This window comes from Aplysia californica, unplaced genomic scaffold, assembly GCF_000002075.1.
Source record: "Aplysia californica isolate F4 #8 unplaced genomic scaffold, AplCal3.0 scaffold00019, whole genome shotgun sequence".
Taxonomy (NCBI): domain Eukaryota; kingdom Metazoa; phylum Mollusca; class Gastropoda; order Aplysiida; family Aplysiidae; genus Aplysia; species Aplysia californica.
Window position 1 is genome coordinate 1,593,745 of NW_004797289.1, and position 27,491 is coordinate 1,621,235.

General features: G+C 37.7%; 2 protein-coding genes across 2 annotated transcripts in view; one reads left to right on the forward strand and one right to left on the reverse strand.

Moving 5' to 3' along the window:
- LOC101864500 (zinc finger C4H2 domain-containing protein) overlaps nucleotides 1–6,933 on the forward strand; it is a 17,765-nt gene extending 10,832 nt beyond the window's left edge. Inside the window, exons 4-5 of the mRNA XM_005090555.3 lie at nucleotides 1,041–1,200; nucleotides 6,501–6,933. Coding sequence (XP_005090612.1) covers nucleotides 1,041–1,200; nucleotides 6,501–6,614 — 274 coding nt within the window. The 3' untranslated portion in view covers nucleotides 6,615–6,933. The remainder of the gene's footprint in view (nucleotides 1–1,040; nucleotides 1,201–6,500) is intronic.
- Nucleotides 6,934–12,855: 5,922 nt separating this feature from the next.
- The window catches only part of LOC101844969 (protein phosphatase 1 regulatory subunit 32), a 27,044-nt gene continuing 12,408 nt past the window's right edge, over nucleotides 12,856–27,491 (reverse strand). The window contains exons 7-12 of the mRNA XM_005090556.2: nucleotides 27,035–27,106; nucleotides 26,331–26,435; nucleotides 25,601–25,704; nucleotides 20,058–20,228; nucleotides 17,231–17,398; nucleotides 12,856–16,222 (exon numbers count right to left, since the gene is read on the reverse strand). Of these exons, the coding sequence (XP_005090613.1) occupies nucleotides 16,147–16,222; nucleotides 17,231–17,398; nucleotides 20,058–20,228; nucleotides 25,601–25,704; nucleotides 26,331–26,435; nucleotides 27,035–27,106 (696 nt within the window). The 3' untranslated portion in view covers nucleotides 12,856–16,146. The remainder of the gene's footprint in view (nucleotides 16,223–17,230; nucleotides 17,399–20,057; nucleotides 20,229–25,600; nucleotides 25,705–26,330; nucleotides 26,436–27,034; nucleotides 27,107–27,491) is intronic.

Sequence of the window (27,491 nt, forward strand, 5' to 3'; positions counted from 1 at the left end):
GTGTGTGAGTGTGTGAGTGTGGAAAGGGGGGGTGGAGGAATGTGTGTGTGAGTTGGGAGGGGGATGAGTGGAGGTATATTAATATGTACGTGTGGGGTTAGGGAGTTGGTTTGGGGGTGGGGGGTGAGCATGACGTCAATCAGCTGTCCAGACGCACTATGCTCAAAGTTTTGATTTCTTTTTACTGCAGTTTCTTAATATGCGGTATCGGTTGTATGCGCTCAAAAATTTATTTAATTTTGGTCGAAATTCAAATTAGAAAAGTTGAGAGGACGTCAAGAAAAGATACATAATAAAGGTACTATCGTTAAAAGAATGAAACAGTTATATATTCTCTCTCTCTCTCTCTCTCTCTCTCTCTCTCTCTCTCTCTCTCTCTCTCTCTCTTTCTCACTCTCTCTCTCTCACTCTCTCTCTGCCCCAACAATTTCCATTTTCAAAAATCAGCTGAAGCATTTTTTATTCACTTACGGGCTCTGGTGGTGGAGTGGTTAGTGAGCTAGTGTTGGTGACATGGGCAGAATGTGATTCCCCTTGAGAGAAAGCTGTGTCAATCTCTTAGATTTAAAGCAGACTGCACAGTTTGTGCGCGACATCGGACTGACTGTCTAGCTGCTGTCATCAAGAACGAGAAAGATGAAGAAGAAGGTGGCATGGTGTTTGGCTGGGTGGTCACTGGGATGTGTTCTTAAGCAAGACAGTTTAACCTTAGTTTGAAAAGAGGGCGGTGCACAGTGGTGAACAGCAATAGCATGTTTGTAACTTTCTTTCTTTCTTTCTTTCTTTCTTTCTTTCTTTCTTTCTTTCTTTCTTTCTTTCTATCTTTCTCTCTGGGTTTCACAGCTTTGTGACCTCAGCTTGCACACACTTGTGCCAGTCCTTCAGCCTCTTCCTTTACCATAGAACTCTCGAAAAGCTCTCAGTTGTGTGTAACTTTTTACTACTATTTTACCCTGAAATCATGGCGATCTGTACATTTCGCACTTTACTGTCTACACACGAGAGGTGTTTTTAAGTTTACCTCTTTACTCTCATCACAGGTTCTTTGAGAAACCAAGCGTCCCGGAATGGAACAGCGAACCTCCAGAGCCTCCTATCCCCCAGACGTTGGCTGTGGCCGCAGCTGCTGCACATCAGCTCCAGGTGCCTCGAAATAAGAACGAGCGCCAAGCTTTCCGTCAACAACCGCCACCCATGAAGGTCAGATTGTTGATAGTACCGTTTTCTTCTATCAGTCTTTAATTGTTTCTCTTTTTTAAACTTCTTTTTAGTGAACATGGTCACTGATGACATCTGCAGGTGGTGCTGTTTTGTTTAATCAGTCTTTTCATTTTTTGTCTGTGTTCACAATCACTATCTTGCAGATAGTACTGTTTTGCTCTGCACTCATTAAAAACATCTATGTGCTCGCAGTCTCTGACGACAGTTGATTTGTAGTGTACAGAGATTTTTATCAGCTTCTGTAGTGTAACAGTAAAGTTATTCATCTTCAATTCAAAGTGTGACTTGGTTATCTCATATTGGGTAGATATATTCTCAAATATCTCAGTCTTTCTGTCAGGATGTATTCCGAGCAGCCCAGAATGAAACCACCCTCCTGTTAAATAGGAAAAATCCAATTAGTGGAAGAAAGATAAGGGTAGACCCTAAAAAATTGCAACAAAAATAAAACCTATATGGTTCGACAGATAACATTTCGTGTAATAACATATTAAAAATCAGCATTGGAAATCATGGAGGAAATTGTTTTAAAATGCGTTAAAAGTTGTCAAAAAAGCCAAATTTATATTAGGACCAAATCGGTTTATCACACTTGCTTTGACACGAGAATGTTTACGTAATTTGTATGGATTTTCCTGATAATGAGGTACTCGTCATCGGTATCTGTGCTTTTATGTAAAAAGTATGGGAAGCCGATAAATTAAGAATGCGTTTTCTCTCACATCCTCAGTCGGAGCTTTTCAGTGGATGTTTGTTTACAGTGTAATTTCCCTCTAAAGAATTGCCCCTTGTGCAATTGACATAACAATATGTGAATGGTATTCTGGCAGTTGTACAACATTAAAAAAACCCAACAGAAGTGACTAAAGGGCACCAAGTGCAGGTTTCATGTTACAGATCTTACATAAGTTCAAAATCTTTTTGCAAAACACAGAAAGACTAGTCACAGTCAAGGAAGCCTAATGGGCTGAAACGCAAACTTGGGTTAAGTCTCCATGAGTTTCAATTTAGCACTCGCTGAATCTTTTATGGTTTGAAAAGAAAATTTTGAAGTCAAGCTAAGTCATAGAGGCCTATAATGTCATTCGCGTGTGAACAGAGACCCAAAGTCATGACACAATAAAGAAAGGACGAATGGACAACGGCTATTCTTGGTTATTTTTCTTTCAGTTGGAACTTCAAAATTTTTAAGCTGCCACCATGTTCTGTTATATTAGAAGTTGCTTCTTTGAAAAAAAAATAAGAACATCATTGGGACTTCAAGATGTTTTAAAGATAGATGCCGTTCATTATGTTGTACCCTGTCTGAAGGCAAATGGATATGAGCAGATCAATATTCGGGATCTGATGACCATTTTGGAAGACCATCTGAATGGCACAGTATATATAATATTATGGATCACAGTACCAGAAAGGGAAACAACTGATGGCATGCAATGGAAAGCATAACACACGACGTCACTTTTCGCCCGATTCTGTTACCTTTAGTTAGCGTGACTCAGCAGCCCACCGGAGCTCCCTGGCTTGGGGTCATGGGGTTAATGAGCCCTGAAGCGACTTTGCCGTTGTCGGCCGTGGCAGCCTGCTTACATCTAAGAAATATATATTATGAGATTTTTTAAAAACACAAAACTGTGTTAATACATGTGTAGAGATGAACTTCTTGTCTGGAAGAAAAATAATGACTGCTAATGCATTCATTCTTAGTTTTTGTGTCGGACATGTGCGGGGACACTTAGGAATGTTTAAAAGAAATCAGAACATTGTCAGTTATTGTGAATGGTTATAGAAACGAAAATAAAAGCTGTAAAAGCCAGGTGCTGATTCAGTGTCACTGGAAAGTTAGAAATTATTCTTGTAACACAATTACGAAAAGTCATCCTTGTTATTCATGTCAACCTACGAAACCTAGATCTAGCGTTTTAAGAAAAATAAGGAATAATTTATGGAGTGTAACTCATAGCCTACTGTTTGTGTTTTACATTGCTGTAGATGTATTCTGGCACTAAAATCAGTTTGTACTTTTTCATAGAGAAACATCAGGATAACTTTTATAAACTTTAGAGAAAATATGCAAATATTCCCGATTGTATTAGACACATAAAGTTGTATTTTGAGGAATTACTTCATAGGGAATTGTGTGCCAGATGAATAAAGTTGCTAAATTGCAGCTTCCTATTATATGCGCAGATACCATCTTTTCTGAGTATCGGCACAAATGTTATGTCGTTCATGTTCCAAAAGTTCTACAGTTTTTGTCATGCCGCTTTTTTTATATTGATTTTTTTTCATTCACGCTTGTCCAAAAAAATTTACAATTTAGCATTGCCGACTTCAACGTGTCTAACGAAATAACCTGACAAGTAACAATGTCCATTGTTTTTTGGGTCTCAAGAGCAGAAATGCGTACTTTGGGTGCATTAAATGCTAATTACCATAAATGCAGGGATACACCTAAAACTGCACATTGAAAAGAACCAAAAATGTAGTCAGCCCAGTCAGAGCGGCAACAGGGAGCTGACCCCGACGTGATAAGGCGCTCGGTGGAGAACCCCCTGCTACAACTAAAATTCCACTGTCGGTGTGCCGTGAACTTAATAGCGGATGTTGATGGAGAGCAGGTGTTGTTATATTTAAGTAATTAGTTTTCTTCAATTATACCAATACGAGAATTTTATGAAACACCAAAATGGCATTAAGGATGCCAGGCAGAAGAAAATTGTCAAGGCAGCTGGTCATTTGATCAAAAATCTACATTTGAAAAAGAAGTCTATCCATCTTCTGATTCAGCCAATCTAACAGGATGTATTTATGGAGAAGAACACGCGCTAACTTGGTGGCCTCTTTGTGCTGTTTCTTGAAACTGACAATATATATGAGAGGCAGCGTGGTGGAATCAGGCTCTCGTCAATTTTGGGGCATGTAGAGTTATTGGTATTATCTTAAAGCTTGTTCTTTTGTCTTTATTTGGATTTTAAAGAATATCCATTTATCTTGAATACAAGTCGAGATATTTGCGGAAGAAGGAGGTGGGGGTTACTTGTTTTCAGAGGTAAAAATAGTGAGAAAATGGCCGCCAATGATTAGTTATTTCCTTTGCTTAAGAGTCCATGGTAACTGAAAATTTACATTTTTTTGTGCCTTTAATCAACATTTTTCAGAAAAATCCACACAGAAATGAGTTCTTTAATGGGCATGAAACTCCTCCTCCTCCTCCTCCTCTTCCTCCTCCTCCTCCTCCTCCTCCTCCTCCTCCTTGAAAGGTGTTGAGCCAAAAAATAAAAATTTGATAAAAATTCACAAACCTGTGGAAAAATGCAAGTTTCTTCACTTTGATTATTTTGACGAGAGCCTGATTCCACCAGGCTGCCTCACATATACTACAATTCACGTCTGAAAATAGTTGCCAGCCGACCGAGATCTATGATTGCTCACTTATCAGTAGAAATGTGTGTATTTTTCCATCACCACTTCTCCTCAAAGCTTTTTGTGAACTCACTGAGCGCACTGGGACTCTGCTCCCCAAACGCAGAAGTTCAAAAATTTAAATTGAATTCTGCTGTTGGGTCACTCACTGGAAATGTTCACTACCATAGCACACAGCTGTATTCGGTTGAGGCATTCAACTTTGACCACAACATAAGGACTCCAGATAGAGAAAGGACATTTCATGGCATGGGGATAACATCAGCGCTCACTCATACTCAACTGAAGAAAACATTTATACCTCGGTCATCAGTGTAAAAATCCACCACTTTTGAAGTGGTTCAATATAGGGAAGCCTCTAGGAGCGAGAAGACTGGCATGCAACAGGGTATCCTTCTTTCCTTAAGAGAGTTTCTTGAAATCTAGAAATTATGGTCTTCAGGATATCTTTTTTCAGCCACCGTGCTGTGGTTGAAAACTTGATTCTGGTAAACTCTTTTCACTTCATATGGACAGGAAACCAATGCCACACATGCTTCTGCAAAACTGTGAGATATTTATGTAAATTAGACTGCAGTTCCATGAAATGCATCTACAAGAAAAATGAACTAGATGCTCTCTTGCCTAGAAATACAGAGGTCCCAGTTGTTCTAATATTGGGGGGGGGGGGGCTGTTAACCAAGATTTTAATGATGGAAACGAAGATACCATGTCTGAAGAATATCCCCTCTTGTCACAATGAATGTTGGCTGAAATTGTTTTTGTCCACGCCTGAAATGTCACTGACTTATTTTGACTCTCTTCCTCTTTCTTCTTCTTCTTTTTCTTCTTCTTCTCCCCCCCCCCCCCCCCCCCCCCAACCTCCTCCTCTTTCTCTCATCTCATGTCAATTGTAATTTTATAAATAGTTTGTTCTCATGGCTACTAGTATCGATTACTCATTGTACACTACTACTCCAACTGTTTTTTGGCTAGGCTCCCCGTAAAAAATCTTAAGGTTTAGGACTCTTAGTTCTCCTGTTAGGATAAGAAACATAAGTTTTAAGGAGCAGTGGTTTAAGATTGGTGTATTGTGTACGATATGGCGTTCCGATTCTGAAATAGTTTGGTATCGATATTTGACAATTTCAATACTATGCCATTAAACGGCATTTGTAACAAATTTCCTCCTTTCCGATTCATGCCAATTTTTAGTATGTTATAGAGGAAGGTTTTCTGGTTCCAATGACACCAAAATCATCTTTGTTGCTATTTTTATACCCCCCTAGTGAAATGCGCTGCTAAAGTTATTCGCCTAAATTGACAATGATGATGGACAGGAAAATGCATATCATCTGTCAGAATTAGTTTTTTGTATACTTGAGTCAAATTCTGTCTTTATTGTTATTACAACATTGTTTTGAATATAATGAGTTTATGGATGATGAAGGGAAGGCTACCCACCATACTGAATTTGACTAAATCATCACAATTATTTTTCAGTTTTACAAAAATGTAGTAAATCCTGTGATTCCAAATCTTCAAAATTTATTTGCTGTTTGGCTGCTCTAACCCCAACCACACCCTCTCAGAATATAGGGATAAAACCATCAAACCTTGGCACTCTACATCACTACATCACATGATGCAGCTGTCTGACTTTGATATCCTCTGTGCACAGAGCCTTTCTCACAGTGCCATTTTGTCACATCTATATCAATTCATCTCCTTTTTTTTTTTTTTTTGTGGGCTCACAGACTAACTTAAAGCATGATAACTTATTTGTATTGAAAGAACAGTATGATATGGCTGCAACCTCTCTCTGTTGTATTTACAATGTATTCATAACTTTTTCTTTGTTTCTTTTCCCACAGGCTTGCCTGTCCTGTCATCAACAAATCCATCGCAACGCTCCCATCTGTCCTCTCTGCAAGGCCAAAAGTCGATCAAGAAACCCTAAGAGGCCCAAACGTAAAGCGGATGACTAAGTCTCATTCCATTGATTCCATCCATCGGCATTCCAGATATCCAGGGTTTTCCACCATTTGTATAATTTTCTCATAAACTGTTCATCGTCAGTTCATTACACATTCACCCATCTTTTATATGTCCATGTGGCTTCCAAACCATAACGATTTTAGGGCATTGGGTGAACTTTCTTTTCTTTTTAAACAATGATTCAAGATAGCTAAATGAATGGAGCATTTTACATGATGTGAACATAATGGAATCTTACAGGAAAAGAATCCTTCTGGTACATCGCAATAACAGGTGCACATAATTTATAAGAGTCATGTCCAACCCCGATTGAAATCTGTAATGTAGTCACAATTTGTCTGGTCAAATTTTCCTACATTATTCTGATTTTTTTACATAAAACTAAGTCAGATGGTTCAAAATCTAATATGTTGGTTTTCCTTGCTCAGTCAGATCCAACTTGTGGCTACAGTCAGTTGTAGGGCATCCTTTCTGTTCTTTGTTATCTTTTCTGGCAGGTCAGGATGCGATTGTTTACAGATACCAGTTTTCCTGAAATCCAGATTTTCAAAAAGTCTTTGAATGTTAAATTCTATGACATGTGAAGGACAATATGTTTGTGAAAAGTAAGCATGTGGTCATTCAGCCTGCCCCTTTTTTTCTAATGTGTGACCCTTCTGCAGAAACGCACAACGTAATCCTGTCCTTGCCACCTACTGCAACTGACATTTTATGTTGCACAGTGACCTAATTATCCATGTATGCCATCTTCACTGGACATATGATATGGACAGTTTCAGCTGAAATACCGTCCTGTGTTGGGACTGAATGATGCCTACAAATACCACTTTGTTTTGATTGTCTGTTTTAGATGGACATGTATATATAACACAATAAAACTAATAACTTGATATTCATAAATGAAGATTCTATAGCCATTTTATCTTGAGTATGGTGCTTAAATCTCATGACTCCTCTTCAGAAGTCTGCTCTTCATTTCTCCCAAATTCTTGTTGATTTTGCGAATTCCAAGTTTTTAAAACCTTAATATCCATACTAAGATCATCATTTTACTGGACTAAACTCGGCTACAATCCACTTTTTCTAATCTTAATCTACCTTTATAAATCTTCAATTCAAATTACGCTACCTCAGAATGACAAAGTTCTGTTTTATGTTTTTGGCCATTTTGAGTTACTGAGACCATAAGGTCAGAAACTAAATGTTCTATCTTCTCTATCAAAATGATAAAAATTTTCAGGGACATTATCGAGATATTCAAAAGATTGCGTTCGAAAAACTTGGCGTGTTTTGAAAATCAAAATTTTTAACATCAAATTTCGCCAAAGTAGTTACTAAGCAGATAGAACTTTGTAATTCTAGGGTAGCAATTATTCTACGCAAATAGTTACGCCGAGTGGTCTCTTTATTGCCAGTTGGTTTTTTTTCCCTCTTCTGTGAGCCTGAGTGTTCTTCTGAATTCTGAGTAGGTGGGCAAGAACTCTCGACTGTTGTCTCATGTCAAGTCGTCAGAGCTTTTGTTCTACCAGGCCAACAGAGTTTGGATTATGGATAGTTCATGACTTAAAGTTAAAGATTAGATTCTTACCCTGACCTGTCTGATTTGTTAGCCTAATGGACTCCAATCGATAACGCTTTACTCAGGCATATCTCTTGATTCTGAGGTCACTTCAATGGATTCTGAAAAAAGTGAGGATTACTTTTACTCAGTCATTGTTTGTTTGCTCTACAACCACAAAGGTTCTATTTGTGTTATGGCCCTTTTTTTTTCTTATTCATGAGTGCTTGGATCTTTAAAAGAAAAGTGGACAGCCAATTTTTCTGTCGGAACTTCATGCTTTTTGTTACTGAAGAGGGCCAGTTTAATGAGGACTACCCATATTAACTTCTTTGAAGTAGTTTTTGTTGATGTTGATGCCAAATTTAGAACTTAAAAGCGTTGTAGGCTTTTAGGTACTGTCTTCCAAAGAAATTGTTCAATTCAACAAAACTATTTTGCATGAGTGGAGGAATGAAAAGGTAGCTTGATTTTGTAAAAGGTAATATCCCCCCCTGTCTCTCTCTCTCTCTCTCTCTCTCTCTCTCTCTCTCTCTCTCTCTCTCTCTTCTCTCTCTCTCTCTCTCTCTCTCTCTATCTCTCTCTCTCTCTCTCTCTCCCCCTTGCACCCCCACCCCCCCTTTGGTGCTCCTCAACTTTTTTATTTTTTTAATCAAGTAGAACTGATAAAGGTATCTTTGTCGTGGGTCAATGGGTCAATTTGGAATTTACGTCTAGTATTCAGGTTGTGGGACTTGTTTTATATTCAAATGAGGAACAAATTAATTTTATATCACGGCTGTACTGTCAGTCACGATTTCAGTATTTATGATTTATGTTTCAATTGATGACTGATATTTTGATACTATATTCACTGTATGTAATGGAAAATTTTATTTCCATCATCCACTTTTGAGTCTCTTTTGCAAGTATATATATCTATATGTTCTATATATATAAAGAAGTGGATCAAAGTGTACTCAATAAAAAGGTTTACTGTCAAATTGTTTTTTTGTTTGTATATTGGTAAAAGGATTTTAGTTGTGAAATTATTTTTGTGTGGAGGGAATTATCCTTTTGGTTACGTGATTAAGAATACAAATATTTTGGTTGCTTCTTTATGGGAGGCAAGTAAGAGCAAATATCTATCCATTTGTCTCCACAGTCCTTACTTGGTTTTTAAAAATATGTTCAGAGTTCACAAAAATTTTATTTTAAATGTTTTATTGAATATCGGTGCTAGCTTTGGTTGTCTTGATTTAAAAAATGATTATCCTGATATGTGAGACATTGCGGTGAAATCAGGCGCTTGTCAGAATAATGATATCAAAGAAATCGACATTGTTATTGCCGATGGGCAATTTTTTTCTGAATTTTTTTTTTAAGCTCAGGACCTTTCATGTTCATTAAAAACACCTTTTTGTGTGGATTTTACTGAAAAATATTGATCAAAGGCACAAAAAAGTAAATTTTCAGTTTCCAAGGACTCTCAGGCTATGGAAGTTACCGAACTTTGGCAGCCATTTTCTTGCTAATTTCACCTCTGAAACCAGGAGACCCTGACCCCTTCAATCACAAATATTTTGACTTCTATTCAACATAGATAGATATTTTTTTTATAAAAGGAAGACCAATGAACAGGCTTTAAGATGATACCAGTAGCCCCATATGTCCAAAAATTGACAAGCGCCTGATTCCACCACGTCGTGACACATATGGTACATAAAATGTTACATGTTATTTTTTTGTTAACTGCATATCAGTGTATTATTATAATAATAATTATTATTATTATTATTACTATTATTAATAATACTGTGTGTAAATTTTGATTACAACTGTTCCTGTATGACCTGCCAATCTTCATGTTTTGTTTGTACGTGTATGGTTTCTCTAGATTCTTTACTTCGGTATACCAGTATACCTGTATATCTGCCCAATTCGTCTCATTCAAAATGAAGCAGTTTACAATTGTGTGCCTCATAGAAACAAAAATGGTCCAAAAATGTCTTTCTCAATTCAAGATCTACAGCCATTTAGATCCCTCTCGGCTGTTATCACGTTGTTTTGATTTAATGGTTAATGATATACTTGTTATAAAGTTACACCAGCATTTGGTGTAGTTATTAGGCACTACGCTATTGCATCATGCAGAAGACCTGAGTTCAGTTCTCAAATGGGGAGAATTCTGATTGTCTCAGTCTTACTGTTGGGACATTGTATCTCTCTTAGCTCGTGTTGGCCCTGACAAGCAGGGTCAAAGCCCACCTGCTAAATGATCTAAACTATGTTGGTGGGGGTTTAAATAAATTTTTCTTGAAAGTTACATATATTTTTCTAAATGTCTGTCATCCCAGAAAACATCACTGCTAGGTTCCTGTGAGTTGAACTGTGTTGGTTTATTGTGTAATGGGTTTTTTTTTCTCTCCGTCATGTGATGAGTGAAGTTCTGCAATCTCAAAAGAAAGAGTTTAAAAATTATTCATGGAGTGTTTCTGCTTAATTTTTATTCTTATTGCTTTTATGAAAAAGTTTACACTGGCAGTAGTTGGAAACCACTGTTAGGCCATGCTTCTTCTACTTTTATACTCTCCCTGGGTTTTTTTTTTCTGTCTGTCTGGCTCTTTTCCCGCTCTGAATGACTGACATTGTGAAATGCTTTTCTCTCAACTCAGTCTTGACCTTTTCTTACTGAAACACTATACCAGATTCATAAGTTGGTATTGGTTGGCAGGTGTCAATGTTCCTGTTAATGTAGTAGATAGAAGTGTTTTGTGTGACTGCATAATAAAAAAAAAAAAGCTGCTATATAACACCTCACAGCATTTCTTCTTTGTATAGCACACGACACAATAATTGTAGTGTTTCTGTTTTGTATGTATAGTGTGTAACACATCACAGTGTTTGGCCTTTCTATGTGGAGTGCATTTGCACTAGGGTTTAATGGCAGGCTTTGGTATAGCCTGCCTGCTCCTTTCCTCTCCAATGTTATCTGTGTAGTGTAATAATAATAATAATAATAATAATAATTGCATTTATATAGCGCATATCCATGCTCCAGAGCTTGCTCTATGCGCTTTACAACTATTATTACCCCAGCAGACCCTCTGAGAACACTCAGAAACATTCTCAGCTTCCGTGGAAGTAAAGAAGTAGGACCTACCAGCAGCGCCCCCCTCCCCCAGGTGTCCAGGTCCATTGCTGGTGACTGCTCAAAAGAACAATGGATCTAAAAATGATACTAGTTAGCATTTCTATAGTGCAAATCCCCGCTCAACAGCAAGCTCCATGGGCTTTATAATCGATATCATTACCCCAGCTGATCTGATAGCATTCTGAAACTATCTGCACTTACCTTCTTTATATTTCTTTTATTTTTTGTATTAATTTAATTTATAACATATATATATATATATATATATATTTATAAACTTTTTTTTTTTTTTTTTTTTTTTAGGGCGGGGGTCAGGGAAAATCAACCATGAACTCCAATGTAACAAAAAATGACGCTAATGAGCTTTTCGATACATTGAGTTAAAAAGCTTGTGTACACACACATTGTAATAGTTGAACTGAAAATGTTTTGTGCCCCCATCATCACAATTTACATCATTCACCCGGCGAGCAGCTTCCACCCTGCTTGTCAGATTCAGGACCAAATAGCAATAGGACTGAGTGGGGAAATGGCACCCCAACAGAAAGGTGGACAATATCAATCAAATAGACTAGCCCACATAACAATTTACTGATAATTGTTATAACAATAAAGAAACGTTTTAATGGGGGAAGAGATAACCTAGAAAGAGTTCCGATGGCAAACAGCCTTTCACTTGTTTGTTTTTGCTAACATTTAACTGTTAACATTTAAAACGCAGCACATTTTCTTGGTGCTACTATTATAAGCACAAAAGTGCCAGTTGATAAGAAGGGCAGGTCAACATTTAAAAAAAAAGAATTTTCCCTCATAAAATTGCAATACTTCTTTGCAGGCATATTACTCCACAGTTGCCAGGATTTCAATTTCAAATTTAGGAAAAGGAATACATGTACATGTATATGTTGCATCGTGGTGGAATCGGGCGCTTGTCAGTTTTTGGGCATGTGGAAATATTGGTCTCGTCTTAAAGCTTGTTCATTTGTCATGCTTTCATTGAAAGAAATATCCATCTATCTTTATTAGAAGTCGGGATATTTGCAAATTAGCGAGAGAATGGCCGCCAAAGTTTGGAGACGTCCAATTTCCAAAGCTTGAAAGTCCTTGGAAACAGGTAATTTAGGCCTACATTCTTTGTGCCTTTAATCCAAATTTTTTTGGGGGGTGAAATCGACACAGATATGTGTTTTTAAATAAATAGACACAAAAGATGTTGAGCCAAAAAGCAAAAATTGTTAAAAATTACCAAAAATGCTGGTTTCTTTCATTATTTTGACGAGTGCCCACTTTTATCACAATGCCTTGCATATTGGGTTCATGTTTTTTTAAATATCCAGCTGATGCAGAAATGCTCTGTCTGTTTTCAGTCTAAGTAAGTAAAAAGTGAATGTTGGGGATATGGGTTTTCTTTTGTTTTATTCAGTTATAAACAATAGTTAAACATTGAAGACTGACTCAGTATTTCTGAAGGGATGAGACTTTGGTGTCAACTTTCTACATGAAAGAGGCAATATTCCTTGAACAGACAACAGAACAATCATTTCAATAAACCCTTCCAGGTCAGTATTTATTTAAGAAGCTTTTGAAAGAGTGAGAAGTGAAGATACGCTTTCACACTTCTACCGGAATACATTAAATGTGATGAGCAGGTCTTCTGAAATTCAAAAGTCAAACAAATGATAAGCATTTCATATAAGAGAGCCTAAAAATGATGGCAAGCAGAGTGAATATAATATACTAACAAAAGAAAAAAGAGGCAACATAGTAACACTATACAGTGTAAAAGTTAAAAAGGTGTATTTTTCTTCTTTAAATTTAAAGGGATAGTTTACTTAATTTCAGTTGTGGTACGGCAAGTCTTGAAAGTTTCAGACAGAGTCAGCAGATATAAGATGACACTGTCAGAAGATCAGTAAAGGAACGATTCAAGGAAAAAGTCAAAACTGTTTGAATAAACAATGACGACCTCTCATAATGAAGTGGCCCATGGAAGATGAACGAAAGCGAAATGCATGGCATCCAGCCCTCAGGAGAGGAATAACTATAACTTGCTAATGATTCCAGTGATAAAACTAACACAGCAGGCCCAATACCACATATTGCTATACATGCATAAAAAGTGTGGAAAGAGTGAGACATTATTAGATTGTCATGGCTTGTGTTTTCACTTACTCACCAAACAACTAGATCTCATAAGCTTTGGTTCTTCAGGCAGATTGAGATGAATACTCAAATGTACTTTTCACTAAAATAGGTATAGAGGGGTCAGTTTCTAATCTATGTTAGGTTGTTATAAATATAAATAAACTTTTTAAAAAATGGACTTGTCTTTCCAGCCTTGCATGCAATACTGGCAATAATTTTGGAATAGAAGTTTGTTCTGGAAGATGTTCACAAAATTCTCTACATTTCATGTATATGCTTATCTATTAACACAATTTGTGGATTATAGTATTTCTATTCAACACTGATGTCAAGATGTTAATATTTGACAAGAAATTTTCAAAACTATTTGAGAGGTTAAGCTTTAAAAAATGTTCTGAAAGTGATCAAACACATCTTAAAGTATCAAATAACGTACACAAATCCCTAGTATCACATGGTCGAAAAAGAAGTAAATGATATAAACTCACTGGTAGAAAAACAATAATATATATAATAAATAAAACTTTAAAAAATGTGATATAATCAGCAGTTCAGTTCATCACCTGGGCAATCTTGTTAGCAAAGAGAATATAAAACAATACACACACACAAAACATTGTAATGATGGCAGCAACGTAATACGTGTCGTCGAATACTGGCAGGAAAACAAAATAAACTGTATAAAAAGTGTACCATCATTTGTGAGCAGTCACAACAAGTATAGACTTCAACTTTGTCTTGGGTGTTTTTCATTTGCAAAAAAAAAAATCATTATTAAAGTTCAAATTAATGCTTAATTAGTCTCAATGTTCGAAAGTCTTCACTATTGGAAAAATAGGTTTCCCTGATGCAACTTAGACACCAGCGCCATAACTCAATTTGTGCTTTCTAAATTTCAAGAGTTTGGGGGGGGGGGGGGGGGGGGTGTTTAGTCCCAAAACTGCTTTTTTTAAAAAACTGTCTTCCGTTCCAGAAGTGAAGACTCAAAATTTTGGATTATATTCAGGATTCTTCTCAGATAGAAAATGCCCCAGTGAGGTACAATGACATTACAATAGAATTTCATAACAGAGACAATGGTAATAGTAAATGTTATACAGGGATAACATCTGAAATACCTATGAGAACTGCATTTTTAAGATAGCACTGGAAGTAAAATTCCTGAGACTTTTTATAGATTATCTAAGATCATACATAAGTTGTATCATTTATATGTATATATATATATAATAAATACATATAATTCCCATAAGGGTTCAAAGTGTGATATTAACCAAAAAAATATATTTTAAAGAATAAAAGAAAACTTTAAAAAAAAGTGATGACATTATCACAACTTTCAAAAAAAGCCATAGATCTTTAACAAAATTACAGCTTGGGCGGAATACTGCTGAAGGAAAACAAAATGAGAACAAGTTGGCATTTAGCATAGACTGAGGTATAATCACAATAAAAACATTTTATGAAAGTGTAGAACATGATCAGGATCATGCGCAGGAATACTTGACATCAGTACTCTGCATTAAAATTTACTATATATGCATTGTTCTGACAATAATATTGAAAGAATTTATCAACATTTTGTCTGTTAGAAATCCAGACACTATATTATATTTCTTACTTTGTCTGCATAGGAAGCAAGAGAAAGACAACATCAAACCACATCACATCAATGAAATGATATCATCCTGGTTTACAAACAAAACAAAATGAGAAAGCAGGGACTTCATCCATAAAAAACCCACCTTTCTTTACCTCACCCGGAAAGTACAAGCATTTTGCAACATGATATTTTATTAAAAATGCAAATCGTGAGGTTTTACTGTTAGGTATGAATACGATACGTTTTGCATTGTCAGCGGTTAAAAGACAGGCCTGTGATGAATAGTGCTTCCTCAATCTAATGCTCGTACAGTGCTTTCTCAACAGAAGTGCATCATGAGATTTTTACATATTATTTACACAAGCATCATGTTTCAGAAGCTTCCACAGCCAAGGCATCCACACTCACACACCCTCACTTTCACTTTTGCTTTTTTTTCCTCCATTATTGCATAGCAGACTATCTCCCCAAGACACTACTGCAGTATTTGTGTTGAAATTTTAATCTTTTAAAAGTATTGCAAGTATAATTTAAGAGCAGTAAACTTCTTGTGAGCTATGGGAATCAATACGCAGCTTGTTCACTGGTCATTGGTTCGTCACCACAAATAGAGAAACTAAAAAAATATCTTATTTCCGTTGTGGAGGGCCAAGTTGAAGCCCTAACTCAATGTTCCTATTTTTAGAAAACATGTTCATAACTATCGAGATATGAGTTCTAAACTCACATGTATGTTCAGCCACACATTTTACGCATTCATTACTTGACACAAAAATTGTTTGAAAACAATGAGAACTCAGTTGATTATCACACTCTGATATGCAACAACACATCAACTATAGTTTTTCATCTCCAAACTCATCTCATGACGCACAGTTCACTTTCAGCAAAGAAGTTTTTTTCTCCGACACCACACATTGCTCCTTTTTCTTCCATGTCAGGACATACCACGTGCTAGTAAGTATCCAATCTCAGTCATTCAGTCACAAAAACTATGAGATCTGCACTGGATGCTGTTAACATTCCCTTTATAGAACTTGTCAACTAGAAGGAAACAAGAAATGTAAGAGTCCACAGGAGACTTTATGCCACCATCTGTGTGTACGTCTTTGCATCATGTGTGTGGTCATCGAAAAATACATTCCTTGCTTTCATGCTCCTGAAAAAAAGAAACAAATAAGTCATGATGACGGGATCAGTACCAAACATAAGAGTTTTAGTTTTAGTAAGTGTTTTACTGCACTTGAAACACTATAAGGTCATATATAAGTGCCGAAGATTAGAGGTGTTACAAGAAAGTAACAAACACAAAAAAGAAGAAGGGGAGATAATGACGATAGACGTTTGATAGGAAAGAAGAAGTAAATCACACCAGAGCACCCGCCAACCACCCACACCTAACATATAACAAAGTTAAGGAAAATAATGTTAGCAGTCAGTCTATATGCTGGCATACGTACATCCCATATTCTGCTAAATTTTAGTTAAACAATTTCCGGGTGGGGGGAGAGAGAGAGAGAGAGAGATGGTAATGCACCGATCGAGACTTTCAGAGAGAGAGGGCCCAGCTAGTTAATGATAGGGGGGGGGGGGTGTATATTTGCTGACAAAACACCTTTTTCTTTTATTGACAATAGTTTTTAGAAAAAAAGGCATTTTGTCAGCATAACTAACAAAGAAAAGGCATTCTTCTAAAATTTGTCTTCTAATTTATTCAAAAACTAGTCACAGTTTCCCTTTGATTTTTTCACACAAGTAGGGTAACTGATCAGGCTATTGAGTTAGCAAATTAAAAGATTTGGCGTCAAAAATGAAAAAAAGGCGCTTTGTCAGCTTAGGGCAGATATTTCACAGCTTCTATTATGATGTAGGCATGAGTATAGAGACAAAGATAAATATAAAAACTTTTAATAAGGGAAAGGAATCACGTGAGAACAGCAGATCTTATTAAAAAAAACACTTACATGGCAAAAATGTACACTGTACGTACTAGGCAATTATGATCAAAATCATAGTGTTGAGGATCAAGTGCAGAACTGAAGATCTCCGTCTATTTTTTTAACAAAATCTCAAATAACCTTCTGTACTTTATAATGGATCTCCTCACAGCCCTCAGAAGCAAATTTAGAAAATCCGTTCCCAGATATAAAAATGTTTTTGGTCTCACCTTCCAACGTACGGCTCTACCCTCCGCAGGACATCAGAACTTTGTGGTTCGTTTCCGTAATTGTTGACTGCCGTTGACTTGGTGAAGCCGTCCAGTTTCTGGCGCTGAACGCCACCTCTTAGATGACCAGCTCGGTCCACTCCGACAGGTGTCGGGTCAGTACCGAACCTGGAGCAGAATACAGAGTCATAGATAAAAGGGTTTTAAGCATATAGGCCACATTTTTCCACTATTCCCGAACAATTCCTGCCTGCCGTGACAGTGTAGAAGACAGGAGAGTGTTACATATAGCTCCCACGTTTTCGCTATTCCTGAAGAGTTTTTGCCTGCCTACCAGTCTTTCTATTCCTTGGCACTATATGAATGTTACCCTGAGTTCCTCAGCCACAGTAGTAGTTGAGACGCTGACACTGACAGTAAATGAGAAGTAGAGTCTAGACCTAAATTGGGAATTGCTCAAAGGTGTCATATCGCTAGATGCTATCATTTAGCAATGTACAACAGACATTTGTTTTAAATTTGCTTTCTTGGAAACCTCTGTCACGTTTTATTATGCTTCATCTTAACTCATTCGCTACGCCGAGCCGTGGGGGGCAGCGCGGCTCAAGTGCTGTCAGTACGCTAAGCCGCCCCCGGCGGCTCGAGAACCGACGTTCAATTTTAGCTTGGTTTCTATTCCAATCCACATATCCATGTTAAAATAAAGGTCATAATATAATGTTGACTTCCGGGTCAAGCGTTTCCACCGAAAATCGGAAGTTTTGATTCAGTTTTGAAACATGATTTCGTAGTTTATTCGACTTTGTTTTATCGCGAAGCCCAAATTATAGCCCAGACACCAGTCTTAGTACTTTTACACAACAAAATGTATCATTATTTTGCTCACTAAAGAAGTGTAGGACTCTTCTTTATAATATTGATACTATTGGACGCAAATTGCCGGTGCACTGTAATTGAGAAATCAATATTTTTGAGTGCTAGATCTAGGCCTAGATCTAAATAGTAAAAATATTTTTTTCTCCTCAAAACCCCTACTTTTGGGTGAAATTAATCAAAAAGTACCACTCAAGACATGTTATAGGTTTATTCCAAATGCAATTCTGAATAATTCCATATAAGTTACGCATATTTTTTTCTGTTTGTGATCCTTTTTTCAAAATTATTTTTAAAAAATTTTTTTTTTCAATATCGGATGTTATGATCCAAATGTACAAATATTATGGAATGTATGTAAATAACTGTACATTTTTCAATATTTTCCTGTTCTATATACAATTATGGTTATTTTGAGGTATCATTTGACTAGGTGCAAACATATTTTTTTAGTTTCACCTGAGATTATAAATTTTTTATTTTCCAATTTTATCCGCATCCAATCACAATTGTGTTGCATAATCGCCTCTTACAGGAACCAAAGTTGAAAAATACGCAAATAAACAATGCAGATGTATTTTACAAACCATACTGAAAATGTTGGTATATAATATGTTGATATTTATTTGAATTTATGGCCCCAAAGACCTATGAACTGCGCACTAGTCATCATCTCATTTCGCCCTCCCGAAAAGAATTCGTCCACAAGCCGAAAATAATACGTAGCGAATGAGTTAAGATTGTACTCCAAGTTTCATTCCTAGCAAATAGGATACACTTATTAAAAGCGATATTTTCTGTTCTTACAAACTGAACTCTCGTGGACTTACTGGAAATAATACCAGTATTCAAGAGTTAACTCTTTTTTCCCTGGCCATACTCCCACGGACTCTGTACCTGTCCTGGGGCTGCCGCGCCATACGAGTTGGAATTCAGGGTGTATATTTCAAAGTGCTGTGTTTCTTACATTTTTTATTAGATTTTAAAGCAATTTGGCAGTTATGTTAGAAATGGAATGTAATAGCTGAAAATGTATGTGGTTAGGAATTACACCAACTGCACCATGTAGATTTTGAGGTGTATTCCACCCTCCAACTTGACCCTGATTGTCGCGCTAAAACATCCCCTTGGATTTATAGATCTAGCCCTACCCATCGGAACTGCAAAAATTCCAGTACTGATCCCTTCCCCATGATCTGAACCACTATTAGATGAGTCTAATTCCCGTTCGTTATCACCCACAACAGAATTTATGGCATCTGATTCAGAGTCACTTTTATCAAATTAGTCTCATTCCCCCTCACAACCCAGCGCCACTCCAAAAAGTACTTCGTCGGTCGTGAATGTGTGTTTTCGAAACACTTCCAGCTTCTACACCCATCAAAAACAAAGAAACCCTTGTTTATTGGAAAATTGAAATATTCAGACAAAGCTAGCATCGCTATATTTTCGTATTTTGGTAATCACAAGCAGAGATAGCTGTTTGACGTGACTGTATAGCTGTTCCGAGTTTACTCGTAGCCCGGACTGGTCCTCGTTATGAGTATACTCGTAGCCCGGATAAAAAGAGTTAAATGGTGATATTCAGTAAGCATTCAGTAAGAACTCTATTACATTGAATGACAACAAAGCAAGATCTTGATGCAAACTTTTCAAATTCCTCAGTTTTACCATTCACACAGATTGCATTACGGAACTGAACCAAGGTTTGGGGGAAAATTTCAACATTCAACCATATCTGAACACTATCATCGTCCCTATCAACACATCAATTCTTCAAAAATTTTAATTAATTTTTTTCAATTTTTTTTTTTTTAAATTTGCAAATGTATTCACTACTTTTTTGCAAACATTAATAGTCAGAAAAAAATAAATAGTAAAAGTGTTCAATTGTGTGACATAAAGGGATACTGTCTTGGGATACAGAGTACCAGGTATATATCATGCTACAAACCTGGTCATGTAGTGAGTGAGGAACCTCATCTTGTTGTCATCAGTCTGCACAAAGCGAGGGTTGTTCTCCACAAATCCAGTTTCTTCCTTGAAGCCCACCTTGGTACGATCCAGACGGTCTGGTTCAGAAGGCGAAGGTCTTTGTTGACCTTTGAACTGTTCCCCAGTGACACTAAAAAAATACATTTGCAGACAAAGATATAACCAACCAGTGTAAGGAGGGGAGGCTTTCCATGGAAAAGCAAGAAAAAAAGCAATAAATGCATCTACTTCAATTTTAAAAACCTGCAAACTTTACAGAGCTTGCATACTCTGTTATGTCATTTCAACAACTTCTCCAAAAGTCTCTATATTCTGCTCTGAGAAAAGACTTTAACTCATTCCGCCCGGAGGCTGGCCGAACACGGTTTCTGTGGAGGAACAACTCAGTCATCGTTTCTCATATGGTTCTATTAAACGGTTCCTAGTGCTATTTTTGGCAACATTTTGCGACTTGCGAATGTATATGTGTCAAGACTGGAAGCTTCACTGCTAGTTTCATTATTAGTCGTTTTTTAAAGAGAATTTTGCGTGGTTTCTTTAGTCTGAAGTTTCGACCGAAATAAAACAAACCCATTTGTTTACAATGGCAACAATTATATGGCTTGGGGCAACGGTTCACGCAAAACGAAAGCCACGTAAAGCCTTTTAATGCTGGTCAACATGACTAATATAAGCCTTTTCATTATGATTACATTGTCAGCCACACTGGCTTAGACTTCAATAGTAATTTCCAACTGGTGAGAAAAGCAGTGACGATACTGACGACGGGGATGAAACTGACCAGATTTTGACTGGGGGTCGTACTCAACAGTGGTAGTAGGTGAATCATCCATTAGATATAACCTGCCGCCAAACTCTTGATCTAAATCTAGTACTAGCAATGTCAACAAAGCTGGTACAACTACTAGTACTAGATTTATTACAAGGATAGAATTAGGAGCTGATTGCAGTTATTGGTCTACTATCAGTGGAGACTGGGTTGGGGCTAACTAGCATTTTGTGTATTTCCATTACTCCATATTATTGAACAAAATCTGTGCTGGAATACCGAGGCCTACATATATGTGATACTATTACACAGGCAATTTACATGTGAACATTTCTATTGAGTATCAGTCTGTATTTCATGGGTTATGGTGACAGCAAGTTGGATAAAACTCATCAAACTAGCCAGTTTCATTATTTTTTTGTTATTATACCCCCTTAATTACGTAATTGCTCTTACACGGCGTCCAGTATTCCGCCTCAGCGATCTTTTAGTTTGCTTCGGCCTCCCGCGTTAGGCCATAAATCAGTGACAGGTAACCTGCAATTACACCCTTGGGGTCAGGGGTTGACCGGGGTCAGCACACGCACTGCGATATTGTAACGGTAACAGAACGCGTGTCTTTCCCTAATTTCAAGAGCCATAAAACGATGCTCACTCAACCCCCAGAAACTATTTCTTAGCCAATTTCGCTTCTTCTACGTCTTCTTGGTATCTTTCACCAGTTTTCATTGATTTGTTTGGGAATAATATCAGTTTTAAATTGTGAGTGCAAAATGATCGAAAGTGCCGTTAAGAATGTGATTTCTTCAAACTTAATTACAAATCATTCCAAAATGAAACGATGGTGTTCATTTCTGTTTGCGCGATGTGATAGTCATCAAATCATTATTTTCTAATGGTGTAAATTTTGTTTTTCCAGCACTTTGTAGAGACTGGCGATCGGTTAGTAAATTGTGTTTCTAATTTTTAAAATTGTTCAACTGCAATGGATCACACATTTGAGAGCCAAAGACAATCTGTGAATGAACTTTGTCGGGTCTGTGGGCGTTTAAATTTAACTGTCAAACAAAGAAAAAAGTACAGAAAGCCCCGATTATGTAAGACAACAGCAGGAGATATTCTCTTGATTTATGGGATTGATGTGAGGGACGAAGATGAACAGTCGTATTCCACTAACATTTGTATCAATTGTGATACCGCAATTTCAACTATCAAAAGGAGACAAGGTGTTCCGTTGATTCAAGCCGCAAAAAAAGCGGTTGAAGCCAGTAGGAACATATGGCGTGCCTTTGACAATAGCATAAATGTGAATTTTTGCTCCGTTTGTTGGCATCGCTTGAGTCTTGGTGGTGGCTGCATACGAAGAAAACCTGTATCTCCGGAGCCGAGCTGCTCATATGATGACACACCACACATATCATAGTCCCATTATGAATGATGACACACCAACTAGTCTTATTGCCAGCCCTTCACCAAGTAGCCATCGCACTATCATTTCCAGCAACGAGCATTATGAAGAAACAAGTCTTGACCTAACACCACATCCCGTCGCCTCCTCAACACCTATGAAAACTCCAAGGTCACAAACACTCACTACAGACACATCAACATCTCCGAAGTTCAAACATGAACCTACATTCACTCACTCACTAAACAAGCCAGAAGATCAACCTCTCACGAAAGAAGAGGAGAGACTAAGCACACATTTCATCAAAAGAAAATTAAGTTTAGATCCAAAGAAGAAAGTTGTGAAGTTGAAAACAAAGGGACAGCCATTAGTCTTACAGAGAATAGTTGCTCCACGGAAGCAGACATCTAAAGTCAGGACACCAACAAAACGCAAACGAGCACGCATTTTACAAGACACCAGAGAACACATAGCGGGCACATCCAAACAATCAGATGACATACAAATGGCCACAGAATTGAAGAGAATACCCTCTGTTCGGAGACACGCGATTTTTAGAGGCGCTGGGATTAAACAGAGATACAAACTATCCAGGCAGTACGCTTTGCTTATAAAAGAAACTTTGGGACTTAGCTGGAGACAGGCCAGAAAACAAGGGAAGTTGCTAAAAGAAGTAGGGGTTCAGTTAGAACATGAAGGATCAGTCAGGGAATACTCAAAAGAGATAATTGGCAATTTTGTTGAAGTCGGAAATAAAAGTTTTTTTGGATGAAGAAAATGTCGAAACACAAACACCATATGGAAGGATTAGAGGGCTGGCAGAGTTTGTTGACCATTTACTGGATGAATATGATAAAAAACAGATGCTGACATGGCATGACGGTGTTAACCCAGCCAACGAAATATGGATTAAAATTGGGGGGGACCATGGGAAAAAATCACTCAAATTCACACTCCAGATAGCAAACACACACAAGCCAAATTCACAACTTAACACAGTTGTAGTAGCCATGGCATCTATTAGGGATACACAAGACAACATTGTTAGGTTTTTAGAAGGGGGACTCCGAGATGACCTTGTGTCTCTTCAGTCCCATGCATGGAGAGACAAAGTCATCAAGGTGTTCCTCAACGGGGACTATGAATTTTTGTGTAAAATCTATGGCCTTTCCGGCCCACAGGGCATGTACCTATGCCTTTGGTGCTTGACGCAAAAAAAACAAATACAGGTCATGTCTGTTCCATATGAGAGCCGTTCACTTGCAAGCTTACAGACAGACAATTCTACATTCATGGAACAAACACACGGAGACAAACAAGACGTTCCTAAATATCACAATTCCCTTCATGCACCTCTCCTCCCGGTAGAATTAGGCAATGTCTCACCGCCTTACCTACACATTTTACTCGGCATTGTTCTAAAGCACCACAGGTTATTGGAAGAAGCTGCGCATGACATTGATCAGAAACTTGTCTCACAGAAGTATGAAGTGACAACAGACTTTGGGGAGCCTCTACGATATGGAAACAACTGGCTTAAAGCACGGGACATCTTGAAAAACATAGAAGTTCATCAGTCATGTTTACTTTTTAGTGAGAAGGTGGAAGACATCAAGAAGTATAAAGAACTAGTGACAGAATCAGAACGCAAGCTTTCTTGTGTAACACATGAGGATCTGACACCACGGGCAGGGCCAGTTGCGTTGTCTCTTGACTCCATTTTAAGTAAACACTGCATTACACCCCAAGCATACCACAGCAGATCATTCGTGGGCAATCACTATCACAAGTACCTCCATCCCCATGTATACAAGGAACTAACAAGCACAATTTGTACAGAAACAAGAAAATACACCCGCAACACTGCAATAATTGAGGAAGCAAGTAGAGTGGAAGCAATATTCAATCGTCTCAATGAAAGATTTAGCCATGTTCACACTGCAATATCACATCTGAAACCAGTCAACCAATCTTCACTTCCAGAAATCTTCGTAGCAATCGACAATTACATGGCCGCGTTCAGACGCCATTTCACCGGCAAAGTCATCCCAAAGCAACACATATTAGAGCAATACTGTATTCCACACATACAACAACACATGTTTGCTCTCGGACTTTTGGGAGAACAGGGCACAGAAAGCAGCAATCAAGCCATCTCAAAACTGGAAGCCAGAGCCCGAGGGATCCCAAACCAGATAGACAAAATGCGTTTTATTTTTGTGTCACATCTCCTGCAAATAGCACCCTCATTGCGTGCTGCTGGATATGTTTAGAAAGAAGAACTGTATTCGTACTTTTATTCTGTACATGTTCATTTTGTGAAAAGAAATTGGTGCTGTATATTGAAGATACGCCAGTATATCATTATTTAGGAGGATACATATTCCATTGGATACAAAAAGTCATGAATGCAGAGAAGCGTTTTGGCTATCATGCTCATGACAAGTTTTGAGTGAGTCCATTTCTATACACATTTTCCTGTTATACGTAGCAGTTTTGTAAATATTTATCGTTAGGCTTATAAGTTATTAGCCACTCAATATGTGTTTGTTGTTTTGACTAACTATAAATAGACATACATTTTAAGAGCATCTAACACCACAACATGAGCAGCCATGGTATTGCTATTTCGTACCAATAAAGAAGTTTAGTTGCTTTCTCTAAAGAACAAACTTATGTTCACGTATGATATTTTTTGTTTGTGTAAGACGATAAAACATGTGTTGAAAAATTCATTTCACCGGCTACCGAGGCAGGTAGCGGGAGGTCGAGTTAGTGACCTCTGTGTGACCAGCCGCCATGACCCGGTCACTCCATCGCCGAGCCAGCTAAAAGAGCGGTGTTTGGGCGCCGTGCTTACATAATAACACAAAGAACCATGCAACCCATCTATTGTGATAGCGTATTCAATTACCTTTCCAGTAGCATCAAATATATATACTTTCATTGAACAAAACATGGCAACAGAATCAATTTGAATAAGGTACCCTATCGTAATAGGCGCTCCTGAGAAAATTAATTCTGGCGTTTTGGGAGGGTCAGTGGAAAAACATTCTCTAGTGAGTTGTCCACCACACACAGTGCCTCTTTCGCGTCACCATGGCCCATTCAGCTGATCTGGAATTCCAGAATAGGCCATGCCACAGGAGGAACTTACCCATAGCAAAACACGGGCATGAATGACAGGCACAGCTTTTCTGCAGCCCTACCTTTCCAGTTCTGGAATTATAACTTCAATGAGAGCAAGGCTAGGTCGGTCTCATCTAAACATACTGAGCTAACAACAAATCAATATATATAATCATCAAACCAGAGGGATGAATACCTTGTTTTGTTGTGAGGAAACTGCATGTTGAGATACTCCACTGGGTCCTGCCTCCGAGTCCTGTCAGCTTTCAGATCAGGCATGTCGGAGAGACGGTCATAAGCCTTGGAATTGAAAAAAATGTCTCCACAGTGACAAACAAACTCAGAACAAATTGTAAATACTGTATTCAAAATGCAAGTGGGTATGGAGAAAATTGAGAGAGCAAGTTGTACAGGTAACATTAGAAAAGAGTATGAAAACATATGGCCCTTTGAAAAACATATACCCCTTTGAAGATTATAACTGATGAGACTTTAATTAACAGACAAAAAAAAGCAACTATAGTGATGAATTAAACATTGTCTTAACAAAAGCCTGTGGAAACCATACCAACAAGAGGGATGAAACTCTAACAGAGATCAAATTAAGAACTTGGGAAGAGACAGTAGAAGATTGATACCAAGAAAAGAAGGAACTTATTCAGACGGAAATTAATTGACAGCTCAAAGGTTACAAAATCTTTGCACTTACTGCAACCAGGAGTTTCTTTCCTGCCAGATGCACAATTATAACATCAGTTCTGAATGAATACTGCCAATATATTCTCTTATCAAGTCATTGAGGTTTAATTGTTCTTTTGCTGAAAAGGTTTTGGTCTCTCTCAAAGTAAAACTACTATTCTTTACCAGGCATTGGGTTTCTTTTTTTTTTAACCATACACATTAAATTAGACAATGAAAATTCTTACATCTGGGGCCTTGAGGTTGACATATTTAGGTTTGACCTCCTCTCGTGTGAAGCCCGTGCCTCGGTCAGAGCCATGAGCAACACCACCGGGCAATGAGTCATCTCCCTGGAAACATATTTTGAAAGAAGAACTTTGTGTCATTGTAACTCATGAAGTTTAAAATCCAAAGCATCTAAATTCAATCCAGAAAATAAACAGAGACACACTATTCAAATATTCAAAGAAAGGAACATGTTATATATATCCAATGAATATGCTTGACTCTGCTAAGAAAAAGTATTATAGTGTATTTTATCCCAGCCCCATCACATCCAACCTCACTTCTCCCCATCCCACCCCATCCAACCTCACCCCATCACACCTCACTTCACACCATGCAACCTCACCCCACCCCAGCCCACCTAACTCACCCCACCCAAACCCCACCCCACCCCACCCAACTTAAACTCCACCAAACTTACCCCATCCAACCTCACCCAACATCACACTATCCCAACCAATCTCCAAACCATCCCACCTCAGCCAATATCACACTATCCCAACCAATCTCCAAACCATCCCACCTCTCCCAACATCACACCACCCCAACCAATCTCCACCCCATCCCACCTTACCCCACCCAAGTCAATCTCCAGCCCATCCCACAAACCTCAGTACAATTCCACGCGGAGCACCCCAAAGAACATTCCATTCAGCAGACTTACCCTGGACCACTCTGTTGGAATAAAGCTGGTTTTGAAAATGGAAACTCCAGTGGGTCGGTGTGTGTACCATCCCTGAGAACAAAATGATCAGTCATAGTCACAGAGTGATGGGTTAAAGTTTATAAACATAATACAATCATTGCAAATTTATTTCTACACAGAATAAGGTACAAATCAAAAAGAATTGCATGCAAATATCACTTATAAAAGAAACTGCAAAGTGTCCTGATCAAATAATTGAAATCTTGTTTATTCGTTTCCAAAATAATTACAACAAGCCAAAACAAACAAAAAATTCCCTTAAAAAATCCAACAGGCAAAAAAATAAAACACACACCAGGTGTTGTTATGGACTTGCATAATGTTTGCTCTCAGCAACTCAACAAATTTTCAAGCATGGGATGGAAATTCCAGCATCTCATTAACCCTTTCACTTACAGGCCTACTCTATAATCAT